This window comes from Staurois parvus, unplaced genomic scaffold, assembly GCF_062004578.1.
Source record: "Staurois parvus isolate SC_StPar_1 unplaced genomic scaffold, SC_StPar_1.0 ptg000303l, whole genome shotgun sequence".
In the NCBI taxonomy this organism is placed as follows: Eukaryota; Metazoa; Chordata; class Amphibia; order Anura; family Ranidae; genus Staurois; species Staurois parvus.
Window position 1 is genome coordinate 268,484 of NW_028318099.1, and position 14,446 is coordinate 282,929.

The 14,446-nt window shown below is 37.8% G+C and overlaps 1 protein-coding gene across 1 annotated transcript in view; it reads left to right on the forward strand.

Moving 5' to 3' along the window:
- LOC149457718 (uncharacterized) overlaps positions 1-14,446 on the forward strand; it is a gene marked incomplete at its 5' end in the record, with an annotated part of 276,029 nt that overhangs the window by 248,590 nt on the left and 12,993 nt on the right. The window contains 5 exons of the mRNA XM_089683111.1: positions 5,720-5,741; positions 8,382-8,420; positions 10,077-10,150; positions 10,444-10,579; positions 10,856-12,400. Coding sequence (XP_089539237.1) covers positions 5,720-5,741; positions 8,382-8,420; positions 10,077-10,150; positions 10,444-10,579; positions 10,856-12,400 — 1,816 coding nt within the window. The remainder of the gene's footprint in view (positions 1-5,719; positions 5,742-8,381; positions 8,421-10,076; positions 10,151-10,443; positions 10,580-10,855; positions 12,401-14,446) is intronic.

The window sequence follows — 14,446 nt, forward strand, 5'->3', positions numbered from 1 at the left end:
TTCACTTTTTTGTTAAGGTCTGTTAACCATGAAACAGTTCCTCTGGTATGCCAATTTGAAGCTGACCATTGAGAGACAATTCGCTTTCAGCTGATTACATCAACAACATTTCATGTCATAATTGTCATTCCTTGATTTTCTTCACATATTTCCTCCATCAACTGGAGAGCACAGACTATAAATATTACATCCCTCCATTGCGAAGAACATTGTAGAGAACCTTGTTGAGCAAGTTCTCCACCGATCAAAGAATCACAAGTTGATGTGATAACTACCTAATCATATGACATCATGCCTCTACAATACCATGAGTTCCAGAATGTCTATGATAAAAAGAATGTCGACCAATTACCTCCTCATTGTTCATGTGATAGTCCCATTGAACTGCTCCCAAGGGCAGAAATACACTATATTGACAAAAGTATTGGAATGCCTGCTTTTACACGCACATGAACTTTAATGGCATCCCGGTCTTAGTCCGTAGGGTTCAATATTGAGTTGGCCCACCCTTTGTGCAGGCCAGTCAAGTTCCTCCACCCCAAACTCGCTTATCCATGTCTTTAATGACCTTGCTTTGTGCACTGGTAAGCTGTTATGTTGGAACAGGAAGGGGCCATTCCCAAACTGTTCTGACAAAGTTGGGAGCATGAAATTGTCCAAAATGTCTTGGTATGTTGACACCTTAAGAGTTCCCTTCTCTGGAACTAAGGAGTCAAGCCCAACCCCTGAAGAACCACCCCACACCATAATTCCCCCTCCACCAAACTTTACACTTGGCACAATGCAGCCAGGCAAGTACCGTTCTCCTGGTAATTGCCAAACCCAGACACGTCCATCAGATTACCAGACAGAGAAGCAGGATTCATCACTCCAGAGAACATGTCTCCACTGCTCTAGAGTCCATTGGTGGCATGCTTTACACCACTGCATCCAACGCACTTTGTGATGTAAGGCTTGGATGCAGCTGCTCGGCCATGGAAACCCATTCCATGAAGCTCTCTACGCACTGTTGCTGTGCTAATCTGAAGGCCACATGACATTTGGAGGTCTTTAGCTATTGCCTCTGCAGGCACTGTGTGCTTCAACATTTGCTGACCCCACTCTGTCATTTTGTGTGACCTGTTGTTCCCATTTACTTCCACTTTGTTGTAATACCACTAACAGTTGACCATGGAATATTAAGTAGCAAGGAAATTTCATGGATGGACTTATTGCACAGGTGGCAACCTATCATGGTACCATGCTTGAATTCACTGAGCACTTGAGAGCAACCCATTCTTTCACAAATGTTTGTAGAAGCAGTCTGCATGCCTAGGTGCATGATTTGTATACACCTGTGGCCATGGAGGTGATTGGAACACCTGAAAACAATGATTTGTAGGACAGTGATTTGTAGGAGTGTCCCAATACTTTTGGCAATATAGTGTACTATTTGGTTGTCTTTTCAATCTGTCAGAACCTGAATTAAAGGTGCTCAGTCGGTGGCCTGATAAGAATTTAAAGAAGGGCTTTATTAGACACTCAACATCTCCTGCAGGCAGCTATGTTCTTTGTTGAAAAAAACAGACTCCACCTTGTGTCTGTGCATCAATTACATGGATTTGAATAAAATAAAATTATCTACTTCCCTTAAACTCTGAAATGATGGAAAGACTCCGTTCAGCCAGTCTTTACACAACAAGACTTACTGGGGGGGGGGGGGCGTGAAACCTTGTACGCATGTGTCAAGGAGACAAATGGAAAACAACCTTTAGAACCAAATATGGGCATTTTGGGGTTTATTTACTAAAGCTGGAGAGTCCAAAATCAGACTCCCTTCTGCATAGAAACCAATCAGCTTCCAGGTTTCATTGCCAAAGCTTCATTGAACAAGCTGAGGTTAGAAGCTGATTGGTTTCTATGCAGAAGGGAGTCTGATTTTGGACTCTCCAGCTTTAGTAAATAAACCCCTTTGTGTCTTTGATTATGTCTTTTGGCCTTTGCAACACTCTAGCAACTTTTCAACATTTTATCAGAGATTGTGTTTAGATCTATTGGGCCAGGGTGTGATTACTTATCTGGATAATATTCTTATCTTTTTGATAACCTGGAGGAGCATCACAATCATGTTTGCTTTTTCTTTGAAAGATTAAAGAAGAATTAACTTGACATCAAAATGGAGAAATGTGAGTTTGAACAAACCCAGTTCTTGGGATATATTATTTGTTCAGAAGGAGTGACCATGGATCCAGAGAAAATCAAAACAGTGGTGGATTGGCCTGCCCATAAAATGTGTTAGCGTGTCATTAAACCCACATCATTAAAAACTATCAATAAGTGCTTTTATTACATTCTGTTCATACTCACTCAGTCACTATGGGATTCGTTTTCTGTATTCTGCAAATAAAAAAAATAGTCGATCCTGCTGTCTTCTGTCTCCCTCTCCTGTCCATGTTCCCATTGCAGTTGGGGATTTTGCAGAGCAGTGTTGGCATCTAGTGCACATGTTCAGTTTTCAGTATATTTCTGCCCTGAGCATTTCCTCCCTATCACATCTGAGCAGCCATCGTGGCTAGCCCACTCCTTCCCTCCTCAATGCCCACTAACCAGATAAGCACAAAGGGATCTGGATATTAGATCTTGATTGATGGAGGATTCTCCTTCCTGTTATTTTAAGACATAGGCTAAAAGAGAGTGACACAGCCTGTGACTGGCAGAAATTCACCCACCCCATGTTATTGCCAAAAATAATAAATATTTGATATTAAATATCTATTTGTATGGCAATTTAAAACAGTTATTGATATGAATTATTCATTTTTAATCTATACCCCAAAGGCTTTTATTTTACATTTTGAACTTGTGACCAGCAACAGAGGACTAGAAGCTCCTCCTGACACTTTTTCCCTGCAGACAGGCTGGGAAAGACTTGGGTCATGTGATAGCTCTATATCGATTAGGAAAAAAGGTACTTAAAATTTTTTTTTTTAATTACTGTAAAATAAGTATAGTGCCATCATCCACATACAGAAAGAGAAGGGATATTGTATTGTGAATTAAACAGTGTGGGTTTAATGGAAATTAAATTATTTATTGGATTTGACAACTTCTACATAACATTCAGAAGACACCTCTTTAAGGTGATAGAAGAAATGGGTGGGTGATATTTCTTACTGCCAACATCCCTAACTTAAGTGAACCAGTCATACCAAACCCCCTTTATGTGACTTTTAAGGCAGATATGACAATTGTGTATATTTCAATAAAAGGATAGTATGCCAAGTTTATTACAAAAGATCCACAGAGCATACACATACATTACATACACAAAATACTATATGGCTGACACCAATGCCTTATCAAGGATGTTGTCAATGCCTCTGCAGGAAAGCAATTCTGAATGTACAATTCTGCCTCAAAAGGATTTTCAAGGAGCCACAAGTTCCAAGGCATTTTTGAGTCTCCTCAAAGAGGGGTATGAGAATGACCAACTTCTCATTTCCTAAGGACATTAACTTCTAGTGCAAGATAGGCTTTTGAACCCAAGCACATCATTTCTATGTACCTGAATTAGTTTGAGTAGAAGCCCTAGGGTTGGTGCATAATTTTACACATTTTGGAGTTTCTTAGATGGAAAAACTTTTTTCATGTTACTTTAGGTGGCCTGCTTACAATAAAGATTTTAAAAAGGCATTAAAAACATAATGCACCTGTGGGAAGTGCTTTGTCCAGTCACGTGTCCAGGGGAAAAATGCACCACAGCAAAAACATGGCAAAAACGTGGCATTTTTGCATTTGATCAGTGTTAAAGCAGCCTAAATAGGAATCATCATCTTATTTCACTTTTATACTTTACTGTATTTATTGCAATATGTTTCCATTCCGAATTTGAATTAATGTACAAATATGAATTTATTTTTTAAATCGGTTTTTCATTATTTTGTTACATTATGTTGCATTCACTGCATTACATTATTATTTGATTCATCCTAAAAACGGGTTATATGTTCCAAAATACCGGAATTGGTGTCAGTAACCACAATAATAACCCTCAGCAGTGGTGCCACTGACCAGAATAAACCCGAGCATTGGTTTTAGTGAACACAACTATAATCTCAGCGTTGATATCAATGACAGTACTATTACCCCCTTTTCACTGGTGGTCAGTGGTGGTGCTGTTAACCCTTCCTTTGCACTGTTGATCAGGGTCAGTGCCATTAACCACCATTCCTCTTTTCCCTTGCATTGCTGGTTAGTGGCAGTGCTGGGAACCCCCTTCCAGTTGCATTGGTTGTCTCAGGTGGAGATTACTCAACCTGACAGTACTAACTACAGATGTTTTTTTTCCAGCAGATGGTGAAGCCTCATGGCTGATTGTTTTATCATTAAAGACCAACTTTGCAGGAAAAATGTGCATTTAATATTCTTTTTCATAAGAGCCTGAACTGAAAAGCACCACACCCATGATCAGTGCATCTACTGTATACAGACAAATGTCACCATCACATATCTACCCTCTCATAACTTTCCTAGCCCTTTAAATGCACACCTCATATTTGTCACTCCTCCTTCTAACAAATACCTCTCCCTCTTTTCAAGTTAAAATTGCCAAAGTTTCCTTTACTGTATTACTTTAATTTCTGTGAATACATACAAAGAATGAGAAGAAAACTATGAGATATTGTTTTGGTTGACCTCTCCCTCTCTCTGTTTCTAGCCCAATACCCTGAAAATCTTAACACTCAGTTAACCCCCTTGCTTTCTTTCCCATTTGGATCTGTTGGCCTATTACATATGTAATCTCTTGCTACCCAACATTCTGTTATTGCTCCTGTCCCAGAGTTTCATTATACACCAATACATTTGTGCTTTGGCATGATAGAGAGGTATATTGTCTGATATGTTCATTCCTATTTGTAATCAAACCAATAAGATCTCCAAACATCTTAGGAGTCCAAAGCATTTTATTAGTCAACCAGTTACAGTAATGGAACAAAGACAGCTAACACATTTTTTTTTGGGGGGGGACCTCCCACTTTCTCAAGGCTGCAAAGAGTAAATATGAAAGAATAAATACAAAACTTGAATGAATTAAACTACAAAGAAATCTGGCAACATAGACCATTAAAATAAATAAAAAGTGATTAAGTAAAATAGTTTTGGCTCTATTTGACCTAAAATATACTATTATAAGATAGAGAAGACTTGCAACTGATCTACCACTAGACATATTTAAGCTAAATAGATACAACTGAAAAGACAGATCGATAGGTAGATACAAAACCTGAAACAACAAATTCAAATTTCTTATCAAAGAAATACTTGTGTGTAGAAATGATAATCTATGGGTGATGGATGGATGACACATGCCTTAGGAAAATGTACTGGAATATTTGGTGCACTGGAGATCACTCTGGGGTGGATACATGAGAGAAACTGTTTTAATTTGCTTAGATTATGCATAGAGAAAGTGAACTGTATACCAAATACAGTAAAAGCATATATGTTCAGACCTGTATTGTAATGGGACGAAGGTGTTGTTTATGTAAAAAAAAAGCAGAAGTTGAATTGGTTTTATATTAAAAATAATAATCCAAATAAAACAATGGCTAATAATAAGTCAACAATTCACTGACTATGATTCATCAAATGTTTCTACAGTATATCTTTATATATATGTATTTGTATTTCCTAAAAATTGCAAATTTTATATCCTTTTTTTTCTTTTAATCTTTTACAGGCGGGGTTATGCTCATCCTGAGGTATGAACCTTATTTCAGTTTCTATTATTTCTGTACATACCAAGTAATCTGGAATTACATTATTGTTCAAACCAAGGCTATTTACAAGTGACATTGAATCATTCAGAGTCATGTCAGCAGTAGCAAACACTTTAATGATTACACTATGATATGTTCCATTATTATTATTCTACCAGATTTATATAGTACCAACAGTTTCTGCAACATTTTACGATATAAAGGGAGACTTGAATACATTTTGAGATAATAGGGTTAGATGGGCCCCGCTATCCTCGATAATCTAAAGTACTGTATGTTACATGCTTCAAAAACAAAGTTTTCCAGTAAATATTCATTGAAGTGATCTTTTATGATATCATTGATAATGCTAAGTGTAATATACTATTACATTTATCAGTATTAAAGGAATGATCTTGAGCTGGTTTTCATATTGGGATTGTTGTATATAAGTGTGTTAAGAGCAACAAATGTGTTGTTTCTAGCAACTGATCAGCATGAACGGGACAAGGGGTGGGCAGGAGGGGGAAGCTGCCTTGGGTGCAATGATTTACTATAGAGATGGGGAGTAATGACTACAGCAGTGATTTTTACAAGTGAGTGACTTCTGTGCAATTCTTGCACATCGTAAATGAGGAAGGGGGCAGGGGGGGTGCAGTTTGGTATCTTTGCCCTGGATGCTGGATGACCTTGTCCCAGCACTGTCGATCAGAATTATTTTAACATTTTTTCCTGTAGTACACTATGCATCATACTTTGCATGTCATAATAGGGTATACAAGAATAACAATAAAATAATATACATGACTTAATTCAGTATAATGTATGTACATTCAAGTTTTAGCTAGTGACATTTGGCACATCTAAAAGAAACTGGTTAAGAGGAAGTAAGGTTTGAACTGTGACCTCTCCTCCAACAAATACTATTTCCATGACTGCCTTGTCACACTGTTATTTTCAATCAAATAAAATATTAATAATTAAAATATTAATGCTCAACTTCAGGCAAACTAACAAAATACTCAGATGAAATGCAATACTTTTAAGGGCTGTGCTTTAACTTCCAAAGAACTTGAAGGATTTTTCATCTGTCTTGTTCGGAGATTTACACAGCTCCGCCACACCACATAACCCTGCTTGGCAGAGGAGGTGAACTGGTTTCTCTCCACTGTAGTTCAATGTTTAAATATCTCTTTCCACCCACCCCATCCTGTGAAAAAAATGTTCAGCTTCTGTGCTACCCTATAGCAGAAATATTGCTACAGGGTGGCTCAGGTGCACAAAATTAAGTATATATATATATATATATATATATATATATATATATATATGTGTGTTTTTGCAGTTCTGGGTAGGGGGCACGCATGTCCTACCTGCCCCGCCATTCGCGGACTCAGCGGTCAATCACCTCACTGACAACCGGTGATCCACGAGTATCTCCGACTGGGGGAGAGACCTGTATATAAACAACACAGATCTCTCCTCTGTCAGCTCCTGCACATTGTTTTGTATGGCTCTGCATAGCAGAGCCATACAAAGCAGTTTGCTTACAGTGAAACACAGCACACAGCCTCATAGTAAAACAGCACGCAGTTAACCCTTTGATCGCCCCACACGTTAACCGCTTCCTGCCCAGTGCCATTAGTACAGTAACAGTGCTTTTTATTAGAATTGATCACTGTATTGGTGTCACTGGGGATGTCATTGACACCAAGTCAGTTATTATTATTATTATTATTTTTTCCCCCCAGTGTCAGAATGCCTGCCGCAGTCCCGCTATAAGTCACTGATAGCTGCCATTAGTAATTAAAAAAAAAAATCCAGTATATATACTGCCATTTGTAAATTCTTTAACTATCACATAAAGCAATTAATTTACATGTACTGGGATTTTTTCTAGCAAAGACTTGTAGCAGAATACATTTTGGCCTAAATTTATATTGAAATTTGATTTTTTAAATTTTTTTTACTGGACATGTTTAATAGCAAAAAGTAAAAAATATTGTTTTTTTTCTCAGAATTGTTAGTCTTTTTTTGTTTATATAACGCAAAAAAATAAAAAAGACACAGGCGATCAAATACCACCAAAAGAAAGCTCTATTAGTGGGAAAAAAAGGATGTCAATTTAATTTGGATGCAGTGTTGCATGACTGCACAATTGTCATTTAAAGTAACGCAGCACCGTATCACAAAAAATGGCCTGGTCAGAAAGGGGAATAAATCCTCTGGAGGGCAAGTGGTTAAAGAAGAAGCAGCAGACTAATGAGCTCGTCATTCTGCATTCTCCACTTAACATGTTCCTTACAATGAAGTACAACTGATTGGCTGCTCTTGCTGCTTCTTCCTCCACCAGTCTAAGCTCTGTTGTACAGGGACTGCAAGAGAAAGATGTCAATTCACATTCAGGCACTTACAATGTCTGCATTTAAAAATACATAATAAATACAGAGCGGCATTAATTTGTATGGTTTGCCTAGAGGTCAGCTTTAATAATGAACAATAACAGTTATAGATTAACTTGTATATCTTACAAAATAAAATATTATCTGTAGTTAAATAATTGTCTTACTTTTCTCCCCTCTGTTCTTTTCTCCCTTAACTTATCTGCATCTTTTATATGCCTGTCTTTTTCAATGGGACCAGCAACAACAATTGCTGAGACCATCTCTTCTAAAACCTGAGGTATTGTTTGTTTCCTTTCTTCCACATTATAAATCTGCATGTTGGTTCTGATGTAAAAGTTGTGACACCAAAAAATGTTTTCAGAAATTGTTAGCAGTTATGTAAAACCTACTTCTTCTATACAAAATAGCTTTTGAATAAGTGAATATCTATTATTGTATTACCATGTTCAGTCATTTAAATGTTCTTCTAATTGGTCACATATTCAAGGGAACATACAAATGTCCATCCTTGTTGTATGATCATTTTAAAGAATTCCCCCATGCACAATATTTCAGTGTTGGAGGTACTACAGTGTTAAATCATCTGATGATTTCTGGGATTTCTAAGGGACTCTGGTAGTGATATCCCTGACCTTCACACTTCTCAAAGACATCATGTGTGTTTCCAAACATCCCTGTTAGAATGTGTACATATTGGTGTCCGTTTATGAACCAGCGGTAAATGATCGCTGCTCAGTTCTCCGGAATTCTCGGAGAACACAGTTCTCCTGCGAATGCCTTTTATGAAGTGGTGTAGATCAGTTCTCCAAACGAAGGGAGAACGATCTACAAACTCTGGAAAATGGCTGTTTTTACTATAATCTCGTGAAATTACAGTGAAAGATCAGTTTACTAAGCAGAGGTAAATTATTGCTGCTTAGTTTGCGGTTCCTCCGATTCTCCAGCTCTGGGCTGGAGAATCTGGAGGGAGAACACAGATCTCCAGTGAAGGGCTGAACATGTTCTCCACTGATCTCCTGAGTGTCATAAACTGTGAATGACCAGAGAGTAGCTGCGATCCTCTGAATCGCAGCTATTCTCTGTGTCATAAACAGACACCATTTTTCCTAAAATGCAACAGAAAGATTAGAAACACCACACGGTGGGTAAGAACACTACAAACTCCAGGATCAGAGCTAGGATCTATGTGGGAAAGATCTTGCTACTGAAGTCTCATTAGTTTTGCATTGCTTTTTGCCTGCAGGCTTCTGATGCCCATTCTTTGTTACTGCAGACAGGTTTTACTGTGAATATAGAAATAGCATTTTGACTAATTGAAATATAGGCTATGCACCAAGTTTCTAGTTTAACTGTCCTACCAAACATGAAAGGTCTAACAAATCCAATGTTATGATACCCTGTTAGCATATATCATTAGATTTGTTTTGCTTGTGCTGACTAGATTTTAGTGGTACCTAAAACTGCTGGTTTGTTAAGTGACATTGTTAGAAGTAAAAAAAGAGTATTGTAGCACATTATTTCAGGTATGAGAGCTCTGGCATTATGACAAATGGTAGGTTGAAGAGAAAGATGTGACACCGTAACCCACAGCAATCAAAAAGAATTGTGTGAATAGTAAAATTAACATGCAGAAAGCTATGTCAATCAATTTGTTTTAACAGTGTCCACATGTGCATCACAACAACATCACAAAATCCACTGTAGACAAGAGTTCCCTAATCACAGGTTACATTAATTTGGAGAAATAAATGCACAAAATGCAGTAACCTAGAAGATTTTAAATTCTGGATACTGCTACAAGGTCATTGAAAGAGAGATTCCCTTAGTTTGCAGTGGATTACTGTACAATGCATACTAAATGCCAAAGGAAAGCAATGACAAATATACTCAAATATTTTCTAAAACATACATATTTTTACTTTATTTTCTTAAGGAATTATCTATGGAGTCTGGCATTGATCCTGGCCAAGAGTATTATGGACAAGATTATTACAGCTATGAACATGGGTATGTCTAACATATTTATTTTTAAATAACTATTAACTACCATAACTAAACTGTGATGGATCAGATAGCAGAGGGCCCCAGAACAGGGATTTTAAAAAAAGCAGTAATATAATGTAGCTATTTTAGTTCTAGTTTGATATTGAGGGATGTTGTAGTGTAATATAGCAGGTTTCTTTTACACCTCTTGTGAACTGGTTGTTCTCTCTCTAAAATGTGCACTTCCCTACCCTTGAAAGATGCAAATAATTAACTTAAATATGATGGCAAGCTTAATACAATGGTGTTTACTGTAGGTATGAACTTCCCCAGTATGGAAGTCGACGAAGATTACTATCACCGTCTGGCATGTATGAGGATTACGGAGAAGTGGTAGCTGAAAACGATGGTGGCTATTATTATAGTCCTCATGGACCTGGCACAGAAGGAGATGTAAGCATACATTTATTTTTTTCTTTTTATTAGGACTTTAAGTACAAAAAAAATGTTTTATTATAAAGGCAAGACTGTTGTTATTCATTTTAAAATAATGATATAATGCAAGTTATGGGTGTAAAAATGACTGGCTGATGAAGTCAAACATAGTCTGGAAAGTCAGGAAACACCTAATTTCACCAGTTTCTCTAATACAGACTCATATGTATAGAAATGCAAAATGAAAATGTACATTTAAAACCATTAACTGTAAATTCCTTTATAAAATTTCAGGGAAGAATGCGTGGGAGACCTCCTTCCAGGAGAGGCAGAGGGCAAGGACCAGGCAGAGGAAGTATAGCAGGCAGGCCTGGTCCAGCCAGAGGTAGCATACCAGTAGCTAGAACCAGTCAAGGAAAGAAAAAACTGAAGGCAGTCATGCAGATAAGCCGTGTAGCAGTGAGCGCTCAAAAATCTTCTCAGGCTGCAGAAGTACCCCATCATTCTCCTTGGAAAAAAGCTAAAATATTTCCAATGATTCTTCAAAAGGTGAAGGGTGGGAAGGATTCTACATATGCTAAACTGGTTTCTGCACGTCAAGTTGAAGGTGATGACAGCATGGTTATTAAAGGAAGTTACTTCCAAAAAACAACAGATAAGCACTCAGTCACAAGAAAGCTAGACCGTGCCCTTCAACGGATCAGTGTTGCCAGAAAGCTTCAATCTCATCGAAAATCAGTGACTTCTTCTACCAAAACATCAGCTGCTGAAAGTGAAAATGATGAGGAAGATGAAGACTCAGAAGTGAGTGAATCTGAAAGAGACGAAAGCAAATCTGGAGTTTCAATTAGTGTAACAGCAGAAAGCGAATCTGAAGGAAGTGAAGAGACAGAATATGAAGATAAAAGTTCACTAAAACCATTTGATGAATCATCTATAAGAAGCAGTACTTCTCCATCTCAAGTAGATAAAGATTACTTAAAGCTGACATTAGATCAGGATGAAACCAATGAAAGCACTGTAGATTCTGATGAAGAAAGAAGTGAAATCCAAGAAGAATCAGAAGATGAATCACAATCTGTGTCTAAATCTATGGACAGCAAACAGGAAGAATCAGTGTCTGAGGAAGAAGAGGAGGAGGAAGATGATGAAGCAGATAAAGAATCGTTTTTTTCTACAACAGAAAAATCTAGTGTCCATGGTGAGGAGTCATCTGAAGCAGAGTCCAAGGCATCTTTGAAAAGCTCAGTCGGGAAATCAGAAAGTAGTAAACAAGCCACTTCATCTTCCAGCATAAAAAGTGGAAAGAGTGATGATGTGGCTGGACAATCTGAAGAGGGAAGTGAAAAAAGTAGTGTAAAATCCAGTTATAAGTCAAAGAAATCAGATATTGAAAGTGAGGCACAAAGTGCAATTGAAGAAGAGTCTGAAGAAGAGCATTCAGAGGAAGATGAGGATGATGAAAAAGACTATGCTAGTAAAGCAAGTGAAGAACAGAGTGAAGATGAAAGGGATGATATAAGTGAAACATCTGTATCTAGAGCTTCAGTAAAAACCGAAGAGAGTCATAGTAAGGACAGTGAGTCAGGAGATGTACAAAGTGATGCAGAAAGCAACAATGAAGATGTCAGTGGAGAAAACTCATCTATTGACGCACAAAGTCAGGGCACAGTAGCCAGTCATGAAGGTGATGATGTGTCTCAGGCATCCCATGATTCCGAAGTAGAAAACTCAAATCAAAATACAGAGAGCAGAAAAGCTTCCTCTGACCAGTCAGATGCACACGACACTGGTCATGGATCCGACTCAGATGCATCTGCTGGTGACTCTACGTCATTTTAAGCAGTATGTAGTAACAGCATATAATGTGGTGGTTTGCAGTGTTTCTGTGTGACCCTATCTTAATTTGCGAGCCTGTGTCCTCGTTTTGGCATTCCTGCATGTTGTTTTAGAGTAAGAAAATAATCTACAATCAATACTTTTAATTCTCACAGTCTTATATTTTTGTGAGACTTTGGATGCATGTTTGGTTTTGCTGAAGCTATTTACAACTTTAGTGGAATATTCAGATGGTTATAAAAGCAGTGGAATCTTTAAAAGGCAATACATCTTTTTAATGTTTGCAGTGTTTTTGTGTGACCCTATTACAATTTCTGAGCTGGCGTTCTTGTTTTGGCTTTCCTGCATGTTGTTTTACAGTTAAAAAAGAAGCCATATTCAACCCTAGATTCTCACAGCCTTTTATTTCTTTGAGACTTTATATACATGTGTGATTTTGCTGAAGCCATTTTCAAACTCTGGTTGAATTAGTAGATAGTTAGGAAGCATTGGAATCTTTAACAGGTAACACATCTTTATATTTTATGCAGCAAATGTTTAAAATTGTCATTCAGAAAAAAATATACTTTTGGGATTATTCAGAAAGGAAGTTTAAAGATGCAAAGGATATGGCAGGATGTATAATGTACAGAAAACACACAGAAACCCCCCCAAAAATTGAAATGTAATTGATTGCTTTGAGACTTTGGACAGAGGGGTGGCGGTGGACGTGGTATACTTGGATTTTGCAAACGCGATTTAAACAGTTCCCCACACACGGCTAATGTGTAAGGTAAAGTCTATGGGCTTGGAAAAATCTGTATGTAAATGGATAGAACACTGGCTAAAAGATTGTATTCAAAGAGTAGTGGTTAATGAGACATACTCTGAATGGTCTGGGGTCATCAGTGGTGTACCCCAGGGTTCAGTGTTGGGACCCTTATGTTTTAATTTATTTATAAATGATATAGGGTCTGAGTTTAAAAATCCCATTTCAGTCTTTGCAGATGACACCAAGCTGTGCAGTGGAATAACGTCCTTATAGGATGTCTTCAACTTACAAGCTGACCTCAGTGTACTGTTTAATTGGGCAACTATGTGGCAAATGAGGTCTAATGTTGATAAATGTAAGTTTATGGACTTGGGGGCTAAGAATATGTATGCATTGTACATACTAGGGGGAGTACAACTAGGGGAATTAATGGTGGAGAAGGATCTGGGAGTTCTGGTAGATCACAAGCTTAAAATTGGCATGCAATGCCAAGCTGCGGTTTCTAAAGTGAGCAAAATTCTCTCTTGTATTAAAAGAGGTATAGACTCCAGAGAGAGATATCATATTACCACTGTACAATAATAGTAATACCTCATCTGGAATATGCAGTTCAGTTTTGGGCACCAATTCACAAAAAGAACATTGGGGAACTGGAGAAAGTACAGAGAAGGACAAATAAACTAATAAGAAGCATGGAGGAGCTCAGCTATGAGGAAAGATTAGAGGAACTGAATTTATTCTCTCTTGAGAAGAGGAGATTGAGGGGAGATATGATCAACATGTATAAATACATCAGTGGTTCATTTAGTGAACTCTGTGTAGAGCTATTCACCCTGAGGTCATCACAGAGGACAAGGGGGCACTCTTTACGTCTGGAGGAAAAGAAATGTAATCTCCAAACATGGAAAGGTTTCTTCACAGTGATAGCTGTGACTATGTGGAATAGACTCCCTCAAGAGTTGGTTCTGGCCAGCTCAGTGGATTGCTTCAAAAAAGGCCTGGATTGTTTCTTAGATACACAGAATATAACTGGATACTAACATTTATAGGTAAAGTTGATCCAGAGAGTATCCGATTGCCTCTCGGGGGATCAGGAAGGAATTTTTTTCCCAGCAGGAGCAAATTGGATCATGCTTTGCTGGATTTTTTTAGCCTTTCTCTGGATCAACTGTGGGTATAGGATCATAACTTTTTTTTTCTATGGTTAAACTAGATGGACTTTTGTCTTTTTTCAGCCAGACTATGTAACTATGTTGCACTTTGCACATCCTCACTGTTTGTGTTCAGACCCTCAC